This window comes from Chenopodium quinoa, unplaced genomic scaffold (genome assembly GCF_001683475.1).
Source record: "Chenopodium quinoa cultivar QQ74 unplaced genomic scaffold, ASM168347v1, whole genome shotgun sequence".
NCBI lineage: Eukaryota > Viridiplantae > Streptophyta > Magnoliopsida > Caryophyllales > Amaranthaceae > Chenopodium > Chenopodium quinoa.
The window spans coordinates 4,720,678-4,740,288 of record NW_018744878.1 but is presented as its reverse complement, the minus strand read 5'-3'; the positions used below and the strand labels follow the sequence as shown (position 1 = coordinate 4,740,288).

The 19,611-nt window shown below is 34.3% G+C and overlaps 2 protein-coding genes across 3 annotated transcripts; both read right to left on the bottom strand.

Moving 5' to 3' along the window:
* Positions 1-1,581: 1,581 nt before the first annotated feature.
* Positions 1,582-4,402, bottom strand: LOC110705670. The gene is made up of 5 exons (XM_021883572.1): positions 3,432-4,402; positions 3,281-3,345; positions 2,665-3,194; positions 2,417-2,585; positions 1,582-2,011 (listed from the first exon to the last, which is right to left on the bottom strand). The coding sequence occupies exons 1-5, from the start codon at positions 3,595-3,597 to the stop codon at positions 1,850-1,852; spliced, it is 1,092 nt and encodes a 363-aa protein (XP_021739264.1). The 5' UTR covers positions 3,598-4,402; the 3' UTR covers positions 1,582-1,849.
* Positions 4,403-5,524: 1,122 nt separating this feature from the next.
* On the bottom strand, positions 5,525-15,063 carry LOC110705669 (E3 ubiquitin ligase BIG BROTHER-like). Of its 2 annotated transcripts, XM_021883571.1 has the most exons (10): positions 14,495-15,063; positions 14,181-14,224; positions 13,392-14,077; positions 8,977-9,202; positions 8,312-8,531; positions 8,019-8,053; positions 7,709-7,753; positions 6,816-6,943; positions 5,892-6,000; positions 5,525-5,793 (listed from the first exon to the last, which is right to left on the bottom strand). In XM_021883571.1, the coding sequence occupies exons 4-10, from the start codon at positions 9,172-9,174 to the stop codon at positions 5,743-5,745; spliced, it is 786 nt and encodes a 261-aa protein (XP_021739263.1). In that variant the 5' UTR covers positions 9,175-9,202; positions 13,392-14,077; positions 14,181-14,224; positions 14,495-15,063; the 3' UTR covers positions 5,525-5,742. The 2 variants fall into 2 exon arrangements, with proteins under 2 accessions (XP_021739263.1, XP_021739262.1); XM_021883570.1 differs by lacking the exons at positions 13,392-14,077; positions 14,181-14,224; positions 14,495-15,063 and adding an exon at positions 9,885-10,750.
* Between the last annotated feature and the right edge of the window lie 4,548 nt (positions 15,064-19,611).

Genomic DNA, 19,611 nt, shown 5'->3' with positions numbered 1-19,611 from the left:
TATTAAAAATATAAATTAGTACGTATATAAAAATGAACAAGATAAGAAGGTTGAAAGTCATCCCATTTATTTCTAGACAGACAAACACACATGACATGACTCAATATCCTCCATTTTCGTCTTCAAACCCAAATTAAACGCCATAATAATTACCATTACCGCGGGAAACTAATCATGGTGGTACAATTCTTCTTTGCGGTGGCGTTCTCGGCGGTGCCACTTACGCTTTACGTGCCGCCGATGAGACACTTGACGCTCTTTGTGTCGGCAATTCAAGAATTGATGAGAGAGACGAGCGGATATCGAACAAGGGTGGTACCTCGATTCCGCCGTGCCTTTAGGTTCTTGCTCCGTGCTGCTTCCTCCTCCACCAACTAGATCCAATTTACAATTTCACCTTTTTCTTTTTCAATTTAATTGGGTGCTAAAGTTTTGAATTTTCTGGATGAAGAAGCTGCAATTCGCTAATTTGATGGTTGAATAATCACAATCACGAAATCAGAGTATTTTCTGTACATACCCGAATTTCTTTTTTGTTTTTTTTTTTTTTTTTTTTTTGGGGGGTTGGTTTTGTAACCGACCTTGCTAATAATGAAAATCTAGATGTTTCTGGGTTTAGGTGTGTAGTAGGAAGCAGAGTATATAGGTGGGATTTGTGATTAAAGCAGTTTGATTATTCTTACTGCTTCTGATTTGTTTTAGATAGTTTGCCTTGTAATTATGCAATAATAGTGCATCCTCTTTGTTTGCAGAGCTTAGATCAATACAAGTATTCTGTTATTGATTTAACTTGTGTTCATATACAATTTCAAAACATGTATATTAGTTGAAATTTGTCAAAATAATCGATCTTCAAGCTTGTTTTTAGCTCTTGTAATTTTCTGCTCTTTTGTTTGTTTTCTTTCCTGCTTTCTGCCCCCTGAATCTGTGTTTCCTTTTTAGCTGCTTTTCAATTTTGATTATGTATCTGTATGTAACTTTGTTACGAAAATGAAATATTAGAGATAGAATTATTTGAAAAAATACAAGTTTATTTTCGTGATAAACAAAAATCGTTTATTCAATGACAGTTTCGTAAATAAATTAACTAAACATCTAAGTTAGAATGGCATTTTCGTAAACAATTTTTGTTTCTCATCAATTGGGGGCTCCCTCGAATTATTTGAGGACCGTAAAGCCATGGTTCCATGAACATAATGGTTTCCTTTACATTATTACTTGGTACATACCAAACGAGCTTTACAACTTTGGATGATTAAAGACAAGTCTAGTCTCTATCTGTTTGGGACTTTTGAGTTCAATTAGTTCACGTGGCTTCACATGGACTCGTCCTTGCTTTTCTAAGGTGACATCTAAAGTTTAAGTTCCAAATTACCTGATTTTCCTAGACTTTTTTTTTTTTTGTCATATCTCATATTGTGTTATAGATAAAAGGTCAAGTTAAACAGGAATAGTTGAAAATTATTCAGTCCAAGATCATCACCATGTTAATGATCTTCAAAAAGGTTAACAAAGCAATGAAAAATCAGTCACAATTAACAACTCGACCAATCATATCGCCGACGATACAGAGATGTGTTATGTAAAAATGAAGAAATCAAATATATTACTCACCAACTATGGACTATGGAGTACAATGCTTGAAATGTGTATCCTTTATTAGATAATCATAGACAAATGAATAATGTAAGAATAGAAAGCTACATAAACACAAAACCTACAGATGTACTGCTATTTAACAAATTGAGTGGATTATTGGGATTCTGTTCTTCTTTCACCCCACAAAAAAACTAGAGATATATATGAAAAAAAAAAAATTAAAGAATGATTATGCTTAAAACTGTGTTCATTAAGACAGTGTGCAAGGCTTTAAGAACCAGAACACATCCAATGTTCTTCCTTCTTTTGCAGCAACAAGAGATGCGTTCTCGTTTTCACTCTTCTCAATGTTCTCGTCAAGCTCATCCCTCAGTGTCTTCTTCTGTCCCAATTCTTGTAAAATCTCCCTTTCCTGGTAGAATAAAACAATCAGTGTTAATAAGTAGATTTCGATAAACACGCGTTGCAGAATTTATGCTGTTTGGCAAGGAAGAATAACAGGGAAACACTGATCAAGAGGCTCAAATTATTGTAAGATTCAGCCAAACAGAACTTGGTTTTGCACCATCAAAAGGACAGGCAACAGTAGCATAGACTAAGATTAGCATGTTAATTTGTTAACATTGGTGGTACAGTACACTATGCCAAAAGTAGGCCTTGCATAGTTTGATTGTGCAATTTCAAGTAACAACATTGGAATCAATCTCACAACTTGACAAGAAAAGAATACACCAGCATTAAGAATACAAACTGTAAGGTGCAGCAAGCCAGCAAATGATCAATTCAGGCATTAGTAATATAGAAATTTGATCCATACCATGAGCTTAGACTTTGGTCCCTTCGAAGGTGTGGCCTTGATAGGATCACGAGTAGCTGAAAACCCCTGAGGCGTAGGAGGATTCGTGCGTATGGGCGATACCTTAGCCTCGCGCTTAACATTGTTCAAATTCAGAGAAATAGGGATATTCTCTGATTCATCATCTCTCCTGAAACATACACAATTGAAACATCAGCCCAATATAACAGTACATAAGAAAGTAGCAAGCATAAGTAAGACAAACATACATGTTTCTCCTGAGTTTAGGCTTGGCATTGGCTTTGAGTGCACCTTCAGATTTAACCTGAAGCAAAGGCTTCCTTTCCTTATTATCACTGTCATTCATCCTATTCTCCTTGTGTTTAAGGCCGGGAGCGAGGGCGGCAACCGGGACCGAGCCTAATGGTTTGTAAGAGTGATTGGCATTGAGTTTAAGAGGCCCTTGTCCTTGGTGCAGGGGTTGATCCTCCTGTTCCTCCTCAGGGTTCTCATCCTCTTTGTCCCTAATTTTGGTAATCTTCTTCAACTCATTACAGAAATCACTGATTTTACCAAAAAGGTCCCTCCCACCAAACAAATCTTTAGCAGAATTAGTGGGTTTTAATCTGGGTTTTTCATCAAATTCATCCTTTTGGGAAGTATATTGAGGAGTTGAGAAATTAGGGTTTTGATTTTCAGAATCTTGATTAGGTGGAATACGCCTCTTGAAAAGAGTGGGTTCTTTTCGTGTCCAATCGGCAAGTCCAATGAGCTTCGATACACTAACAGATCTCAACAACTGCAAGTATACAATCTCAAATTCAATTCCAATAAAAGAAACAAAACCCCATTTTTATAATCAAGAATAGAAAGAGAAGAAGTTACCTTAGAAGAAGAAGAAGAAGGGGTTGATTTGAGGAAATCTTCAGCAGTTGCAGGATGCTTACAATCTGGAAACTCAAGAACAGAAATCCCAATTAAGGAAACAACAAATTAAGATTAATTAATTACTTCAAAAATGGCAAGAAAAGCATACCAGGGCGGCAAAACCAAGCGACATCATCAGAAGAGGAAGAAGAAGAAGAAGAAGAAGAAGGAGAAGCCAAGAAATCAACCCATTTGGGAGCATTAATATTCTCGAAAACTTGATCAATCACGAACACAGATTCAATGTTCTTCCAATCGATCTTAGCAGCCTCCATTTTCTATCTTTCTTCTTTATTATTAATTGAGTGATTCAAGAATATATGTAGCTAGGAAGCTACTGGAATGATTGATGAGAGTGGGAAAGATGAAATACAGGACAACTGAAAATGGAGGAGAGAGAAAAAGGGGGGGTTGGTGATATTGATAGTTGTAACGTTGGAGAATAAAAAAGGAGGGAAGCAACGTTAAAGAGAATGTGATGAAAGGAGACAATGTCCTGATTTCTGAGTCTTTCATTTACTTTTCGACCGTTGCAACTCTCTTACCTGGCTTTTCTCTTTCTTTTTTTCATTTCTTGGGCCTACTCATACCACCATTTTTGTAGCCCACAATTCCATTGCACTAACAAAACAATGGTTTGGCCCCGTTATACACTCCCACAGTAATTTTTATTGTATAACCAGTTGTATTTTACAATGTACAGACTACAGAGTATAAATAGGACAGTTTTTTTTTTATTACTTATACACACTCCCATGATAATCTATAAATCGGTGGGGATCAGTCTCTACTAGAGACACTTTGAAGGTGAGGATCCCTTACCCTTCCCCCTCACTCTCGAAGCGTTTGACCAGTAAATACATGACCAAAAAAAATCTAAGAATTGAGATACGGTTAGCCGGTTAGGATCCTCCTTACCTTTTAATAAAAAAAAAAATTACAAACTAAGTTTTTTATTATTATTTTATTTTAAAAAGTGAAAAAATAAACATAAGAAAACCCTCTTTACAGGGAAATTCCTAATGTGTCAAAGAAAGATTAGAAAACAAACTAGAGTTGTTACAATTATCAATATACTACACACTAAATGACCTACAGTAGCTATCCAATGCGCTGCGCGATTTGATTCTCAATAGATGTGCTTAATACTCCAATTGTGAAGCCTAGAAAAAAAAACTTGTGCTAAGTGCCTAAGAGCCTGTTCACATTTACTTAATTTCAGTTCAGTTCAGTTCAGTTTAGCTCCAATCAGTTCAGTTCAGTTCAGCTCTAATCAGTTCAGTTCAGCTCCTAATTTTCTTCTCTCATAAAATATTCATTTCAACTCAGTTAAGTTCAAGTAAGTTAAGTTCCAATCAATTCAATTCAGCTCAGTTCAGTTTATGTGAACAGACCCTAAGTATACGGAAAAAAAGTTTATGCTTTGATTGCACAAAATAAACCGATAAAAATACATACGGAGGAAAAAAAATTGCTGGCTGATTATCAAAAACAATGTTTTATGCACAAACTATAACTCATTTTGCCATGGGCTTGTGTCATGTTACAGTGGCTACACTCACTCTGTCTGACCCAATACATAACCCACAAGAGATACAAAATTTCCTCATCAAAATTCTTTTTTAGAGCTTGATATTTATTTCCAAATTATATTTTTACTAAAAAAATTCTTATACAGTAACTTGTTTGGAAATAAAAAAAAATAACTAAATATTGTTATAGTTGGTTGTATTAACATACCCACCATGAGAGAAATGACACTACTTGTACTAGCAAACGTACCAATATAAATCAGCATCTTAAGATTCTAGCAGCTTCCATAGAGCGTTTCAAATTTTCAATGTGTACAATTGCTCCCTCAAATGACATACACAACACGGTAACAGCCCCAGACTCCCAAAGGATCACGGGGAAGCTGATTAATAATCTATAGCTAGATTGCCATACTATAGTTACTCCTGCAAAATTATTAAACATGAATATATGACTGCAACATTGTCAATTACCCTATACTCCTTAATTGTTTAGCAGTAATATTGTCAATTATATAACTCCGATCAAAGATATAATGAGATCATACATTACATTTGAGTACCTTACCCTATCTATAGTGCACAGATCCCAGCCACTTGGCACTGATGTCTGATGCAACGAGGTAATAATCTAATAACATTGGCCAAGAGAAGAAGGGAATAATAGGAGTAGTAGGCAACATTTAGAACTTTTTTCTCTCTATATTAGATTCTGAGTACCACGAGACATAACTGGTCATATATCAGTTAGATTAAGAAGAGGAGGGGGTGACTATATAGCCGTAAATTCAAAATCAGCTCTCTGTACCTAAAAACCAGGAACCAAGAACAAAATTGATGACAACACAAAAACTAAGCTTGTATCTGTACGCTTGCCCAATAATGTTTTCAATTCCTTACTTCATCCCCGAACACTTCACTATTGCAAACCGGACATGTCTGATAACAACAAAACAGACCATATCAGAAAAATGTGCCAAAAGGATATATGTACACAAAATACACACATCTGTTTAGTTCTATTGACCCTAGTTTACCTTATTTATGCTGAGCCACTTCCTCCCACATTTGGAGTGGTATACATGCTTGCATGGCAATGTCATTTGTTGGTCCCCAATTTTGTATGTAACCAAGCATATTACGCATCTGCCCAAAATTTTTAGTTCAATAATGATGATAACCACAGTATTCTTGCATTGAAGCAAATATGAGACAGCAAAGAAGTTTATATGCCACAAATGAGATAACTCAGAAAGCCTGCATGATATAATTACACTAAAAACTTCTTCAATGCATCATTTAATTAACACACTTTCCTTTAAAGGCAACTTCATTAAGTAAAATGCCAGTCCTTCGACAGTTTTTATCAAGCAGCAGCAATAGAGAGGTAATTCCCCTTAAGAAGCACATAGGTAAAGCTGTAAAGCTCATGCCAAAAAAAACTTTAACTTATGAAGCAAAGGCCCTACTTCTTAATTGTGCGTTAAGAACTTGTCGAAGGCATGCATAGTGACCCCAATTAATGACTAACCATGCCCAACTACTTCAATTAATCTCATTGATAAGAGTACTCTATGATATGTCTTATAGATCCAGGTACTTGTTTTAACATTTATTTATCTCTAAACACCGAGAAGTGCTGGCAATTTTAGAAAGGAATTTCATGTACACTAGGATACAAAGGCTTGCGGTCTCTGTCTATCTCAAAGAACCAATGAAGCGACACATTCAAGGAGCACCATTTCAGAGACACTAATGGTGATACATAATCATGACATCAAAATGTTCCTTTATAAGTCATTCTGCACTTTCAGCAGCATAATAATCATGACACGAGAAAAATTTAAGTGTTTTTTTCCACTGATACTACGTGAGACAGCAGAATAATATCACAAGACATGACAGATGAAACGGAGCTTGTTGACTCTTGGCAGAAAATAGCACTTATCTGAAAATATTACCTTTCTCTGGATTTTTTCCTTGAGAAAAAACCACCCGCCTTATATCTAGAGGTTGGAAGCAACTTGATAAGTTCTTGAGAAAGACCTCGACTTTGACTTCCTACTGCCTCACCCAGGTCAAGTAATTCCTGCAACAAGAGATTTATTCACTCACCAACTAAACTCGGATATATAGAACAACGACAAGTATTTTTTTTGCACACAAATTCACATGCACCTTTTATGCATAAACTTAAATCATACACAAAAGAAAAGCAGCATAAGGGATCAGGGCCCCTTCTTGATAAGCAAAGATCAAATTTGTTCGTTCAGAAACAGTGGTGTGACTAAAAACTATAACAGCAAGGGGCCAAAGGCAAGGAGAGGTCATGCAGAGATGCATATTAAGCCATGACGCATAATATTTTCCCCTGGGTTCTTCAAATGGCAGCTTGTAAGGGTGACTTCAGCACTATATTACTTTTAGAGATGAGGTAGAGCAGAATTTAATAGTTGTCCACAAAAAGAGTTAGACAATGAACAGTAAGAAATTACATGCACGGAACAAAACAGCTAAAAGCACAAAATCAGCCACTTGCTTTGTACATACAAAAGCAACTTCTAGTTAACCAGTGAATTTGTCCAATTTAAAACAAGGAGTTCTACGTAATTAGGATATCCAACATCAAACATAGCATCTTTCACAAGCTACGCACCCATTGGGCAGATCTCTGCTTCAATGTTCCCAATTTAGAACTGTATCGACTATATTGGCATCACAAATACCCTACACCACAAGCCAAGCTGCATGAGACGCCATCGCAGTTGGCAAAATAACTACTTTACATTTATATAAGCAGTTATCACGAAATTGGATTATAGAAGAAGATAAGCCATGTAAAATGGGAACAAACCTCGTAAGTCATGCTATCAGGATCAACGTCATCTTGCCAAGCAACCTGTAACAAAATAGACAGTAGTAAGGCCCCTTTGTTGCCTAACCAACAAAAGCAATCAACCACACCAAGATTCCACCTCACAGGATAATGGTCTTAGAGTCAAAAGGATGATTAAGCAAGTACAAATCACAAGAATTATCTGCAAATCCTAAGTACTAATTATGTTTCAATAAATTTTACACATATATTGACCATATTTCAACTAACAAGCAGACAATGAAATCTTGCTTGCATTACTGAAAATAGCTATGATGCAGACTCATACCTCAGGATTATCATCGTCTTGATCGTCATCAGGACCTATAGACATGGAGAAAATATGTGTCAAATTAGATCAAAAGTAGCAGACAAATCAATTCCTGACAAAATAAGGAAAGGTCAAATTGTTTTGAAAAATATGGCAAATATTGTAGGTCAATATGGCATAAAAGCATCTGAAAGTTTTGGGAAAAAATATCTCCCAAAAAGTGTTCAAACTGAAAAGAAAACAAAGACAGAAATTCTCAAATTGATTAATGACTTGTAACCAGAAAACAAGCAAGACATTGGCAAACTCACATTCTTCAGCAGCATCTGAAGTTGTAACTACATTTTCTTGGGATTGCATGACCATGGTTGGTTCTTCAATGTGCATAGAAGGAGAATACTCCCAAGTCCTGCGATTAATTTCGGTTCTTGGCAAAGGATTGGTAACATCGTAACCATAATAAGAAGTAGTTCCGACATCAGAGAAATCAGATCTGTTGTAGTTCATATTCATTGACCAATATGCAGTTTCCTGAAGAAGCAACAAGGAATATGCTACATAATTAGTTGACTAATCGTTAAAAAGTTGGCCTGGTTGAAATGTCCTAGTTGAAAGAGTCAATTGTAAGACACAATTAACCTTTGCTCTGATAAAATAATTGATGCATTTAGCAAGTAGTTTCATCAATCATTGACCAACAACATAAAACATGATCACCTTCACATTTGACAACAACTCAACAAAATAGTACTGTTACATTGTGTCAAGAATGATCGAGCATTGCTAAAATGACTGAGTACAAGCATTCAGAAAGCATGATCACTCTTCACATTTGACAACACCACAACAAATACTGTTACAATGTGTCAACAACAAGCCCCAAAAATCCTTAAATCGAGCAACACAAAGTAAACGAGTACGAGCATAGTCATCTACAAGACTCAACAAATGAAAATGTATGATAACGAAAACATACCTGGTGATTAGGCATAGGGACATGAGGGTAAACATAAGCAAGAGACGGGTTCGGGTTGGAAACGGGATTGACATTGGGGTGAGCAAGGCCGTCGAAAAAGCCCATGAAATGATCAGAATGTTGGTGTTGATAAGGGTTTGGATAAGCAGAGGTAGTGTTGTTGGCATAATAAAGCTCCATTGCAGGATTCTGATTCATTGTGTTGTGTACCAACAATTAGGTATTCCTGTTATAATCACCAAATATAGCAGCTTCTTAATTGCTGTTCAACCTCATTTACAACTAACAAACAAACTGTTGATAAACTATTAATGTTATTTGCACAACACAACAAACACTTCAATTTCTAAACAAACAACAACCCCATTATCCCTTTTTTTTTTCTTTTTCTTTTTTAATAAAAATAAAAACAAAAAAACAAAAACCTAGTAATTACATCCTTTCTCTTCTCAATAATTTGTTTTTTTTTAATAGTATAATTAAGTGATGAGTAAAAGAGGAAGGAAAGACAAAAATTGTCCGAATGAGCACACAGAAGCCAAAGAAAGTAGTTAAAATAAATTAAAAATAATGGAAACCGTACAAATGTAAACAGGGAAAGAAAAAAAAAAAAAACATAAGAATCTACAAGTCCGTCTAGAATGTAAAAGTACAAAAAAAAAAAAATTAAATTAAATTAACTGGGGTTTCTTCAGTTGTAAAAAGACGAACAAGACAGAGGACATAATTAAAATTAAAATTACATAAATAAAATAGGGTAATTATGAATTAACATTCATGAAAAAAAAAAAGGTTAGGTTAAAAAAAAAAGTTAAGAGAAAGAACGATGAGAATGGTAATTATGAAGGGGAAAAGGAAAATGCAGGATCTGAAATGAAAGAGAGAGACAGAAAGAAGAAGTAACAGACAAGGTGTAATGCCGAAGAATGGCGGCGGAGGCGGCGGCGTAATAATGTGGTGGTGGTGGTGCTGCTTGTTCTCCGATGTGGTCTTCTTGTTGAGTTGAGGTTGAATTGGGTTGTTTGAGTTTTGAAGGAAGATGGTGTAGTGGTTGTGGTTGGTTCTGCAGTGCTACTTTTTAGTTTTGAAATTAAAAAAAAATGGGCGTAGAAGGAAGTGAAGAAGAAGGGGGGGAGAGAGAGGGAAAGAGAAGGGGGGGGGGGGGGTCCCGGTTTGTGTGAGAAAATATGAAATACAAGTAGATTGATTACAGAGTAGTACGACAGTGCCTAAAAAATAAAAAGAAAAACTACAAACTAGGAATACGACTCCTCTGTCTTTCTAACAGCCTACCCGAGCATTGTCGCATACACCAAGGCCGTTACCACTTTAATTACCACAATGCTCCGTTTTATCCATTTATTTTTGTCTTAAAATTATTTATATATTTTACCTTTTTTTAACGCGTTTTTTTTTTTTTATGTAGGTGGCTATATAGTGTGGCCAGCTGACACACGAGTAATCTCTAACCAGGTTATCATTGACGAGTCGATTGACCTCTGACCAAGTAACCTAGCTATATGGTGTAACCAGCTATATATGAAATTGTGTGTTTTTTTTTTTAGTTTTTTTTTTACTATATACTCCCTCTGTTTTTAAATATTTGCTCCATTTCTTTTAGACACGCATGACGATGCTAATCTTTGATCACTAATATCTTTAATTACCAATAAGTATAAATTCTAACAATTGGAAATTAATAATCTATTCATTAAGATGTTTCAAACAAGTACCTACAATACTATATTTTTTCTTATGTATAAATCACAAACATTAGTCAAAGTATGACAAATAAATAGTGCAAAAAATAGAAATGGCCCAAGTATTTAAAAACGGATGGAGTATATTTTAATTAAAACTTGATAATTGAACTAACATACCATTAGATAAATCCAACGACATATTATTTATAATTGTAACATTTTATTTATATAATATAAAAAAATGGTCGATGGGAAAAGAAAAGGTCAGGTGTGTCCATTATCGTAGGACACAAAGAGTATTTTTTTATTATTATTGTTAAATTGATTTATTGCATTTAGGTTTAAGTAGATCTTATTCTTACCGGCCTCCATATCTTATAAAAAGTAAAAGATTACTCTTTGAATAGTTTGATGCCAATTATACCCTTCACTTTGTAGGAAACTGTAACTGATGTCAATCTTAGATTCGAAAAATGATATCAACTCCATCAACTTCACTTTGTAGGAATTGAATCATTTATCTCGAAAATATAAGCTGAAATCTTTACAACGCAAAGTAAGCATTACTCCTTTTGTTTTTATTTAAGTGTTCTAGTGACATTTTATTCCCCTAACATACTTTCAAACGAATCTAATAAAATCACACATGTGCTTTTTTAAAATTTATTAATTACATAAGAAAGTCAAAATAACTCATTCGGATATAAAGTTAAAACGTGTTAATTAATAAGAGATAAAGAAATTCAATAAGGGTCTGTTTTGTTCAGTTTAATTTTAGTTTAGCTCCTAATTTTTTTCTTTCATAAACAATACATTTCAGCTTTATTCAATTCAGTTCAGTAAATCAGAACATGCGCCAAGTAAAATTCATTAAGTACAAATAATTTTAAGTAAAAATAATTTATAATTTAACAAAATAAAAAGCCTAAATAAATAAATAAAATAGTAAGTGTTGGTAGTTTGTGATTTATAATAGGCCAATAAAAAAAAGCAAGGTTGGAAAGCAGTCCAAGATAATGCTTTATAAGTAGAGACAAAATAGAAGCAAAGATAATAAAATACTCACTTGGCAGTAAAAGGGTAAAGGTAGAGTGGTAATTATCCATTGATATACAGTACTAATAGAAGTGGTAAAAAAAAGTAAGATAGTAGCGTGTAGGTGGTGTGGGTGTGGGGGGGTTTGAGGCGAGAGTAAAGCCGGTTCCACAGCCGATAAAATTGCTGGCGGCCGCATAAGTAGGAGCAGCAGCAGAACCTTTTTTCCTGTCTTCAACTGTTTGTTTCTTCACGCTCATTTATTATAATGACAATTATCCCCTTACCCTTTATTGGCCTTCCTCTTTTTATTCTACCCTTTTCTCTCTTTTCTTGTGGACCACATTCATTTGTGTTCTCACTTACCATACTTATTTTTTTCTTCTTTTTCTGTACTTCTTGTTGACTCAATAATAAAATCACAATTACTGTTTGTTTTTTTTTTTTTACGAGTTATAATTATCATTTTTTGAATACTATGAATAGAGTTGAATTGTGAGCACATCTGTCCTAAGATTACCTAGAAAACTGTAACTGATGTCAGTTTTAGATGAACGGTGGATGATATTCGCCGAACTAAAAAGGTCTTTACATGGTGTAGCATCCACAATGTTCGAAAGGAACGAGTACACAAGGTGCATATCCTTACTACCATGGCTAATAGTTATTTATATTCCTTTAATAATGTGTGTTTAGTTAATTTATTTGTTTAAACTCATGTAACAGATAAATTGATAATGTACGTAATCACCTTACCACCCAATAGTTACACATGAAATAATAATAATATATATCTCAACTTCTATGACAGAGTTATTTATTTTTAATAACAAGAGTCTATATCAAAGGTTAACTAACTTCTTATTGACTGTTGATTAAAATTCTTAATTAGTTTTGCTTATTCTAATATACGATGTCTAATTTTTGAGTCACCCCACACATATTGATGTGTTTTCTCTTATGATCCCATATAGCCACAAGCTAACACTAACTATTTGCCACGAAAAGCATAACCAACAAGAAGTAGGATCTCAAGTTGATTACTATTGTGCCTAAGTTTTTACTACAGGTTTAGATTTCTGCAGGTTGCTAGGTTGCAGGTCACAACTTGCTAGGTTACAGGTGACAGATTGCTACGTGATCAGCTACCTGGTTCCATGTATTAAACGAAATCAAACAAAGATACTTCCAAGGAATATTCTAAGAGAATCCAAGTTTGAACGAAGTCAAAGTTGTTATAAGCTTTCCTACAATCAAGGAGGAGATATTTCCCACCAGGAATCAGTCAATTGGAAATGTTAAATATATCTGCACCACAAATTAGTCCACATTCGTTGAAGACCAAATCAAGGAGTCAAACTACTTCTCCTATTTTCATGGAGGACACTCCCACTATTCTCCGACTAACTAGCAGCAAAGAACAAGTCAAAAGGCAAAGGATAAACACAAAGAGAACATGGCATAAATCTCAGAGATGAACCTAGCAGCTAACTCCTACTTTCAAGGAATCATCAAAGAAGCTGTTACAAGACTTCAAAAGACTCCCCTATTATAAATAAGATGGAAGACCATTGTAAAAAGGCAAGATACAAGCCCTAGGCATCATATTTCATAGTCGTTAGCAATTGGTACTAAATTATAGATTTATTCTTAGTCACAAAACAACCTGTATTGTACCTGTAATTCATTGTGAAACTAGTAGATTGGTGGACTCAACGCCACTCGCAGTTTTTATCCTTATTCCTGGGTTTTCTGCGTCATCATCTTGTGTCTCTTCTTCTCTTTCGCCTTTGTTCATCTTTTGTAGGTTATCCACCCCCATTCTTTGAACGTACGCTATCATTCATATCCTTATTAATCTAGCTGTTGGCCTATAGAACCTGGTCGAATCTAGCAAGCAGATTTTGGCCAAAACAATTACAATAGGCAATACTTCATAACCATTAGGCTTTCAACCTTACATTATATCCTACTATTTGTATTTTTCTATGTTCTACTATTAAGTTTTTGCATGTTATAATAGACTATATTGTCAAATTAAGCCAATTCTTTTCCACCAACATTGTCTCTCATAAAATTCACCTAATAAAAAATTTCAATAGTCTTCTAAATGGAGGCAACCGAAGAGAGATATAAATAGGGCTGTGCACGGTGCGGTTTGGTGCAGTTTGAATCTCAAACCGCAAAATTGTGGTTTGTGATTTTTTCAAACCGTACCAAACCGCAATTATATACAAACCGCACCGCAATATACGGTTTGGTGCGGTGCGGTTTGCGGTTTTTCCTTCTTGGACTACCTTCTCATTATCATCATTAGCAAGGGGAGTCCCAACAGAACTTGGACTACCTTCTGCACTTGACATCTACACGTCAAAATATCAAAAATAAATCAGTTGGAAGTAAAATCAATAAACATGATTTACAATTGTAGAAAAATGCTAATAAATTGAGGAAGTAATAACTTACTTTGCAAGACCCAGTACTTGACTCCGTTATATGAGACAAACAAACTAGACCAAAAAAATTTAATAAATTAGTTGCACAAATTTTAAAATTAAAGACACTATCAGACTATACACAAATTACATGCATAAAATTGTGACTTGTAAATTTGAGAGGTTATAAACAAAAAATAAAATGAAAAAAAAAATCAAATTTGATACTATGTATAAAACGCATGCTTATAACCAATTGATCATGTAAAATACAAGATTTACACATGAATATTATAGATTTTTAAATAAAGATTTAATTATTTTTTTAAAAAAAGTACTACTTACTTCAGATTTCTTTGTGAATATTGTATTGGAGGCGAGCAATTAACAATATGATTGCATGTGGTGGTCGATTTGTTTGAAAATCAATGGTCTTGATCTCACAATAATTAAGATTTGAAGGAGAAAAAGATGTAGAAATTATGAAATTGATATAAAGAGTCAGAGAGGAAGAAAAATGAGGGAGAAGAGGGATAGTGACTAAGATGAGGATAAGAGATGAATATGTCGGCTACTAGGTTTTGCAAAATAAAATCAGTAACCTTAAAAAATCTTAGGATCTTTTATTTTTTTTATTTGTTTATTTTTTTATTTTTTGAATTTATTTTTAAATTTTAGTATTTTTATTGATTTTACGATTTACGATTGCGGTTTGCGGTGCGGTTTGGTTTAAATTTTTTTTAAAACCGCACCAAACCGCTAAACCGCGGTTTGGTCAAATTTAAAAACCGCACCGTACTTTTCAAATCGTAAACCGCACCAAACCGTAATATTGCGGTTCGGTTTGCGGTTTGGTGCGGTCTAGACCGCACTCTGCTCAGCCCTAGATATAAATATATAATCACTTCTTCTTTTATTCTATTTTTTTTTTTAAAAAAAAAAATAACATTAAACCTCTACGGGTTAGTCGAGTACTATGGACTATGGACTTATGGAGTACATAGCAACATTGTTAGGCCCAACACATTAGGCCTCACCTGTCTTATAGCAACGTTGTTAGGCCCAACGTTGCGATCCACCATCAATTTGCTGCCAGGCAACCAACCATAATAAGACAAGACACCTTGTAGTTAAGTCACTTACTGGACCTTTAACACATGGCCCAACTTCATATGCATTGACCCAACCATTTTAGCCTAACAATATAACTGCCTAAGCTAGTAAACCTGTTGACCCATTTTTTAATTTTATTTTTTATTTATTTATTTTTTTTATACAGTAGTATATATATATATTTTTTTAATTGTATGACTTCCTCACTCCACAAACAATATACAACCACAAAAAGGTATCCCCTAAATGATAATGAATCGACTTTTTAAAAAAACAAACTAAAAGTTATGGGACAATCTTAGTGGAACGGAGATAGTACATTTAAACTGAAGAAATTTACACAAAAATCTCGATTGCACACTCATGAGTTCATGTTCTTGAGTTCTAGTTTTGGGTTAGTGCAACACTCCACATGACCTCTAGAGATAACCCCGTGTTCATACATAAACCCGAGTCACCCATTTTTCAAAATTAGCATTTGTATTGAATTCAAAAACTATTCAAAACTCGAACATAAATTTCAGAAGTGTGATAGCTAAGCATAAGGGTCCTTAAGTTAAATCGTTTTGAGTGGCATATACCACCTCTCTATTTTAAAATTTTTTTGGTTGGATATGTGTGTGTTTCCAAGTAAATTGACATGCGTGCCTGGACTTTGGAGGGGTGTCAATTGTGTCATTACTCGATGTTGTTGTGTGTTGAACTGTTAAATGACGAACAAATATCTAAGTGTTATGCATCCATCTGCTGCAGGAGTAAATCAGCAGTGCAAGAGTAATTCTACAGGATCATCCGCTCTCCTGTTAAATAACAATTAAGCTATCATTTTTGCTCGTCAGTAGTTTGCAGTCATCAAAATATAGTATATGTATATTTTTACCTCTATTTTTTTTCCTTTTCTTTTAAATTTAGTTGTTACATGTACCACTTAGGTACATTCGTACGTTCCCATTCAATAAGGATCTTGTTTATAAAATCACTTTGATTTCAAGTGGTATGTGATATCTTGTTAAATTCATCATAACGTACATTTTTTAAATACGTAAACTTACAATAGTTAAATAAATTAGATCATACCAGGGTCCATAACCTGACATCCTTGAGGTTCGAGGTTCAATTCTCATCGGGTACAAATCCCATTCCCTACCCCTCCAAGCATTGCTAGCCAAGCTTCCTGTGATAGGAGCTTTCGGTTGGGGCCTTTACCGTGTAAATAAATAAATAAATAATAAATAAAAACCTTTGAAAAGTGAAAACTTATCAAGCAACATATATACCAAATACATCTTATTTTGTGTCGGTGTCAAAAGAGAATTTGTTACATTATTTTTTAATGGTAAACTACAAGGAGAGGCCAAGCCCCCGGTCCCCCACCCTATCACAGGAATGGGGGTTATGAGGAATCAAACTCCCATCACTTTTGGGGAGGAGGGGAGACAGAGGGAATGAGGGACTAACCATCCGTCCATCTTCTCATTTCTCAGAGGATTCATTACATATCTTATGAGTAATCAACCATTTTCCATGTATAGTTCGCATAAAACTACGTAATTAATATGGAATTGAGTTTTGGGAGGGAATGAAACATGATGTGACATATATAGGACTACTGCTAAGGAAATTGGAATCCATAATGTAATACAGTAACATACTTGGTACAAATAGGGGTTATTAGCTAATGTGAAAAAAGTTTAGTAATTCTAAAAAAGGGAATATAGTGTTGATAAATTGGGGTATAACCGTATAAATAAAGGTAGTATTAGGGCGATATAAAGGGTAATGGACGTGGAAGCACATGGAAAGTGTCCCAGCCATATCTTGATTGTCTAAAATGAAGGGGCAGTAAATAACATGGAATTTACACCACACCTTTCAATTCAAGTGTTGTTGGTGTATTTTATGAAGTAGTAGTAATAATAATATCAATAACAATAATGATAAGGGTGAGTAGTATGAGAGTGATGACCAAATGCATGCAAGCTAGCTATCAGTTTCAGAGGGTGCAGCACCTCTTCCCTTTTGTCCCCGGCCCCTCTTCCTCAATTCCTCTCCCTCTATTTGCAATTGTATCTTGTATGTATGTAGTGTGCTACTACTTGCGTGCTTTTATTCTTGCTTAATAATGCCAATTCATTCCACCACTTTACTATTCATCAATTTAACTTACACATACACATATGATACACGCTAAGGATACATGTTTATATTGTCACCTCACAATTACTCATTCTTTAGCTTCTTTGTGATTAATGCTTCTTGCTCCCGTGTCCGATCCGGTCGCATCGTTATTATTAGCTATATATCTTTTTTTAAATACTATTTCGATATGGATAGGAAACTTATGTCTTGATCTGATGCCTATAAAAATCTCTTAACTTGTCTAATTTGATACCTACACAATTAACACTAATGAGCTACCTTTGAGAAGGGTATAATAGGTAATTTGAATATTTGAGAGTAATTAAATCGTAACTTAGAAGTAAAATATGAGAGAATGCCACATCTTGTGAAGTGGATGAAAGGTTTCCATGTGATCGGAATCAGCTCTTTACGTGTGGACCTAGATATTTTACCGATAAAGATGATGCCAGATAGGACCCATCCGCACATGTTCATAAATCTTGCCCATTACCCAAGTCATACCTGTTTGGGCCTAGTCCATTGTCCTAAGCCCAGTGACCTGGAATTACGAAAATACCCCTCCATGATCCAGCCCATCATTAGTCAGAGCAAAGTACGGATTTACCCCTAATCTGTCCAATTAAGTACAACTTCTGCCACCTGAAGTATATCTATAAATAGCTCTTCAATCATTGATGATGGTAACTTTTTCCTAATTCTCTAATCTTCCCTCTCTACTTTATCTCTCTAAAGTACTCTTTCTCTCTCTACTTTCTCTCACTAAAAGGTACATTCGCTGACTTAAGCATCGGAGGGGCTTTCCCGGGTCACACCCCCGGGGTAGTTAACCTTCTTTCTTTTGCAGGCCTAGCTCTCGGATAGCAAGGCGTAGCTGAGGGAAATTCGTATATTGGACATAGTTCTAGGACATCTTGATTACCTTGACTACCCTAAAACTCCCAGGAGCATTCTGTTTCCAGAAACAATACCGGATTATTGGTAGCCGGTAACATCCCATACAAATACAAGTACTATATTTTTAACTTTTAAAATACATAGTAAATCCAACTAATTAATATTATTGTTGATTAAGCGTATGTCAAGTAATTTATACTCTGTATTTCTTTTGAATGATGATGTACTTTATGCTTTTATAAAGAATAAATTTGATTATCATAATAAATAAAGTAAACAACCTAAAATTTTATGATAATTTATGTATAGCAGAACCGTAGAAGTACAATTTAATGAGGAAAGCAATGATAATAATTTTTTATTTTTTATTTTTAAAAAAAAAAAGAAAAAAAGATGGGCAGGGTCGCAGGGGCGGTCTTTTTCGGGTTGCACCCAGCAGAGAAGGTGAAAATCGCTATCAACTGACGTCAGGTGTTTATGTGAACAGTTACTTGTTATCATTTCCATTTTTCATTTTTTTGACATTTGACACGCCCATGCACCATTTTCGTAACATCTTATTAATACTCACATAAATAAGTGAGTACTTTGTATTATTATTATATTTGTAATTTGTCAGATTCCCACTTTTAATTTTCTCCAGAATTTATAATCAATCCCCATCTCTACCTCTTTGTCTCTTCCTCACTATCCGTTTTCTGTCTTCTCTGCTTCTACTGTTTCACTTTTATCTATTTTGGCTCCCTCTCTTCATTTTCTATTTTTTATTTTGATTTTTCCAATTTAAAGAATATTTATGTTTCCTTAAAATTGAATGAGTTTCATGTTTGAGAACATATAGTTCAATCATTATTATTTATTAATAAAGTTAATATTTTGATAGTGTATATTGTGTGTAATTCAATGTGGAGTAATATGTTAAGAATATAATCACACTTTTTTTCCTAATAAGTATCAATTATATGAAGTATAAGGTTATAGGTTTAGAAACTAACTAGATTAGACTTGTACGATGAAGGATTTGAACATATAAAATTTTGTAAATTGTTTATTTTTTATACCAAAATTAAAAACAAATAAAATTTTTCCAAAACTAATACATCCAATATTAATTTAAAAAATTAGAGCTCATACAAAAATTGAATGACGAAAAGACGGGGGTACTTGAGGAAGAATAATTAAATTATTATTGTACGAGAAAATAGACTATTTTTCGAAAATTAACGTTTTTAGGAAATTAATACTAATAATAAAGTTGACCAGAATTTTAATAAAAGGGTAATGATGTGTGTAGCTCTTATGACTATATATAA

What these genes read in the sequence shown, in the direction of transcription:
- LOC110705670 (XM_021883572.1), bottom strand. Translation starts at nt 3,597, where the DNA reads ATGGAGGCTGCTAAGATCGATTGGAAGAACATTGAATCTGTGTTCGTG. An exon ending in CGCTTGGTTTTGCCGCCCTG is followed by an intron (nt 3,346 to 3,431) that starts GTATGCTTTTCT and finishes TTGAGTTTCCAG; the next exon opens with ATTGTAAGCATCCTGCAACT. An exon ending in GACCAAAGTCTAAGCTCATG is followed by an intron (nt 2,012 to 2,416) that starts GTATGGATCAAA and finishes TTATTCTACCAG; the next exon opens with GAAAGGGAGATTTTACAAGA.
- LOC110705669 (XM_021883571.1), bottom strand. Translation starts at nt 9,174, where the DNA reads ATGAATCAGAATCCTGCAATGGAGCTTTATTATGCCAACAACACTACC. An exon ending in AAGACGATGATAATCCTGAG is followed by an intron (nt 7,754 to 8,018) that starts GTATGAGTCTGC and finishes ATTTTGTTACAG; the next exon opens with GTTGCTTGGCAAGATGACGT. An exon ending in AGGAAAAAATCCAGAGAAAG is followed by an intron (nt 6,001 to 6,815) that starts GTAATATTTTCA and finishes AATTTTGGGCAG; the next exon opens with ATGCGTAATATGCTTGGTTA.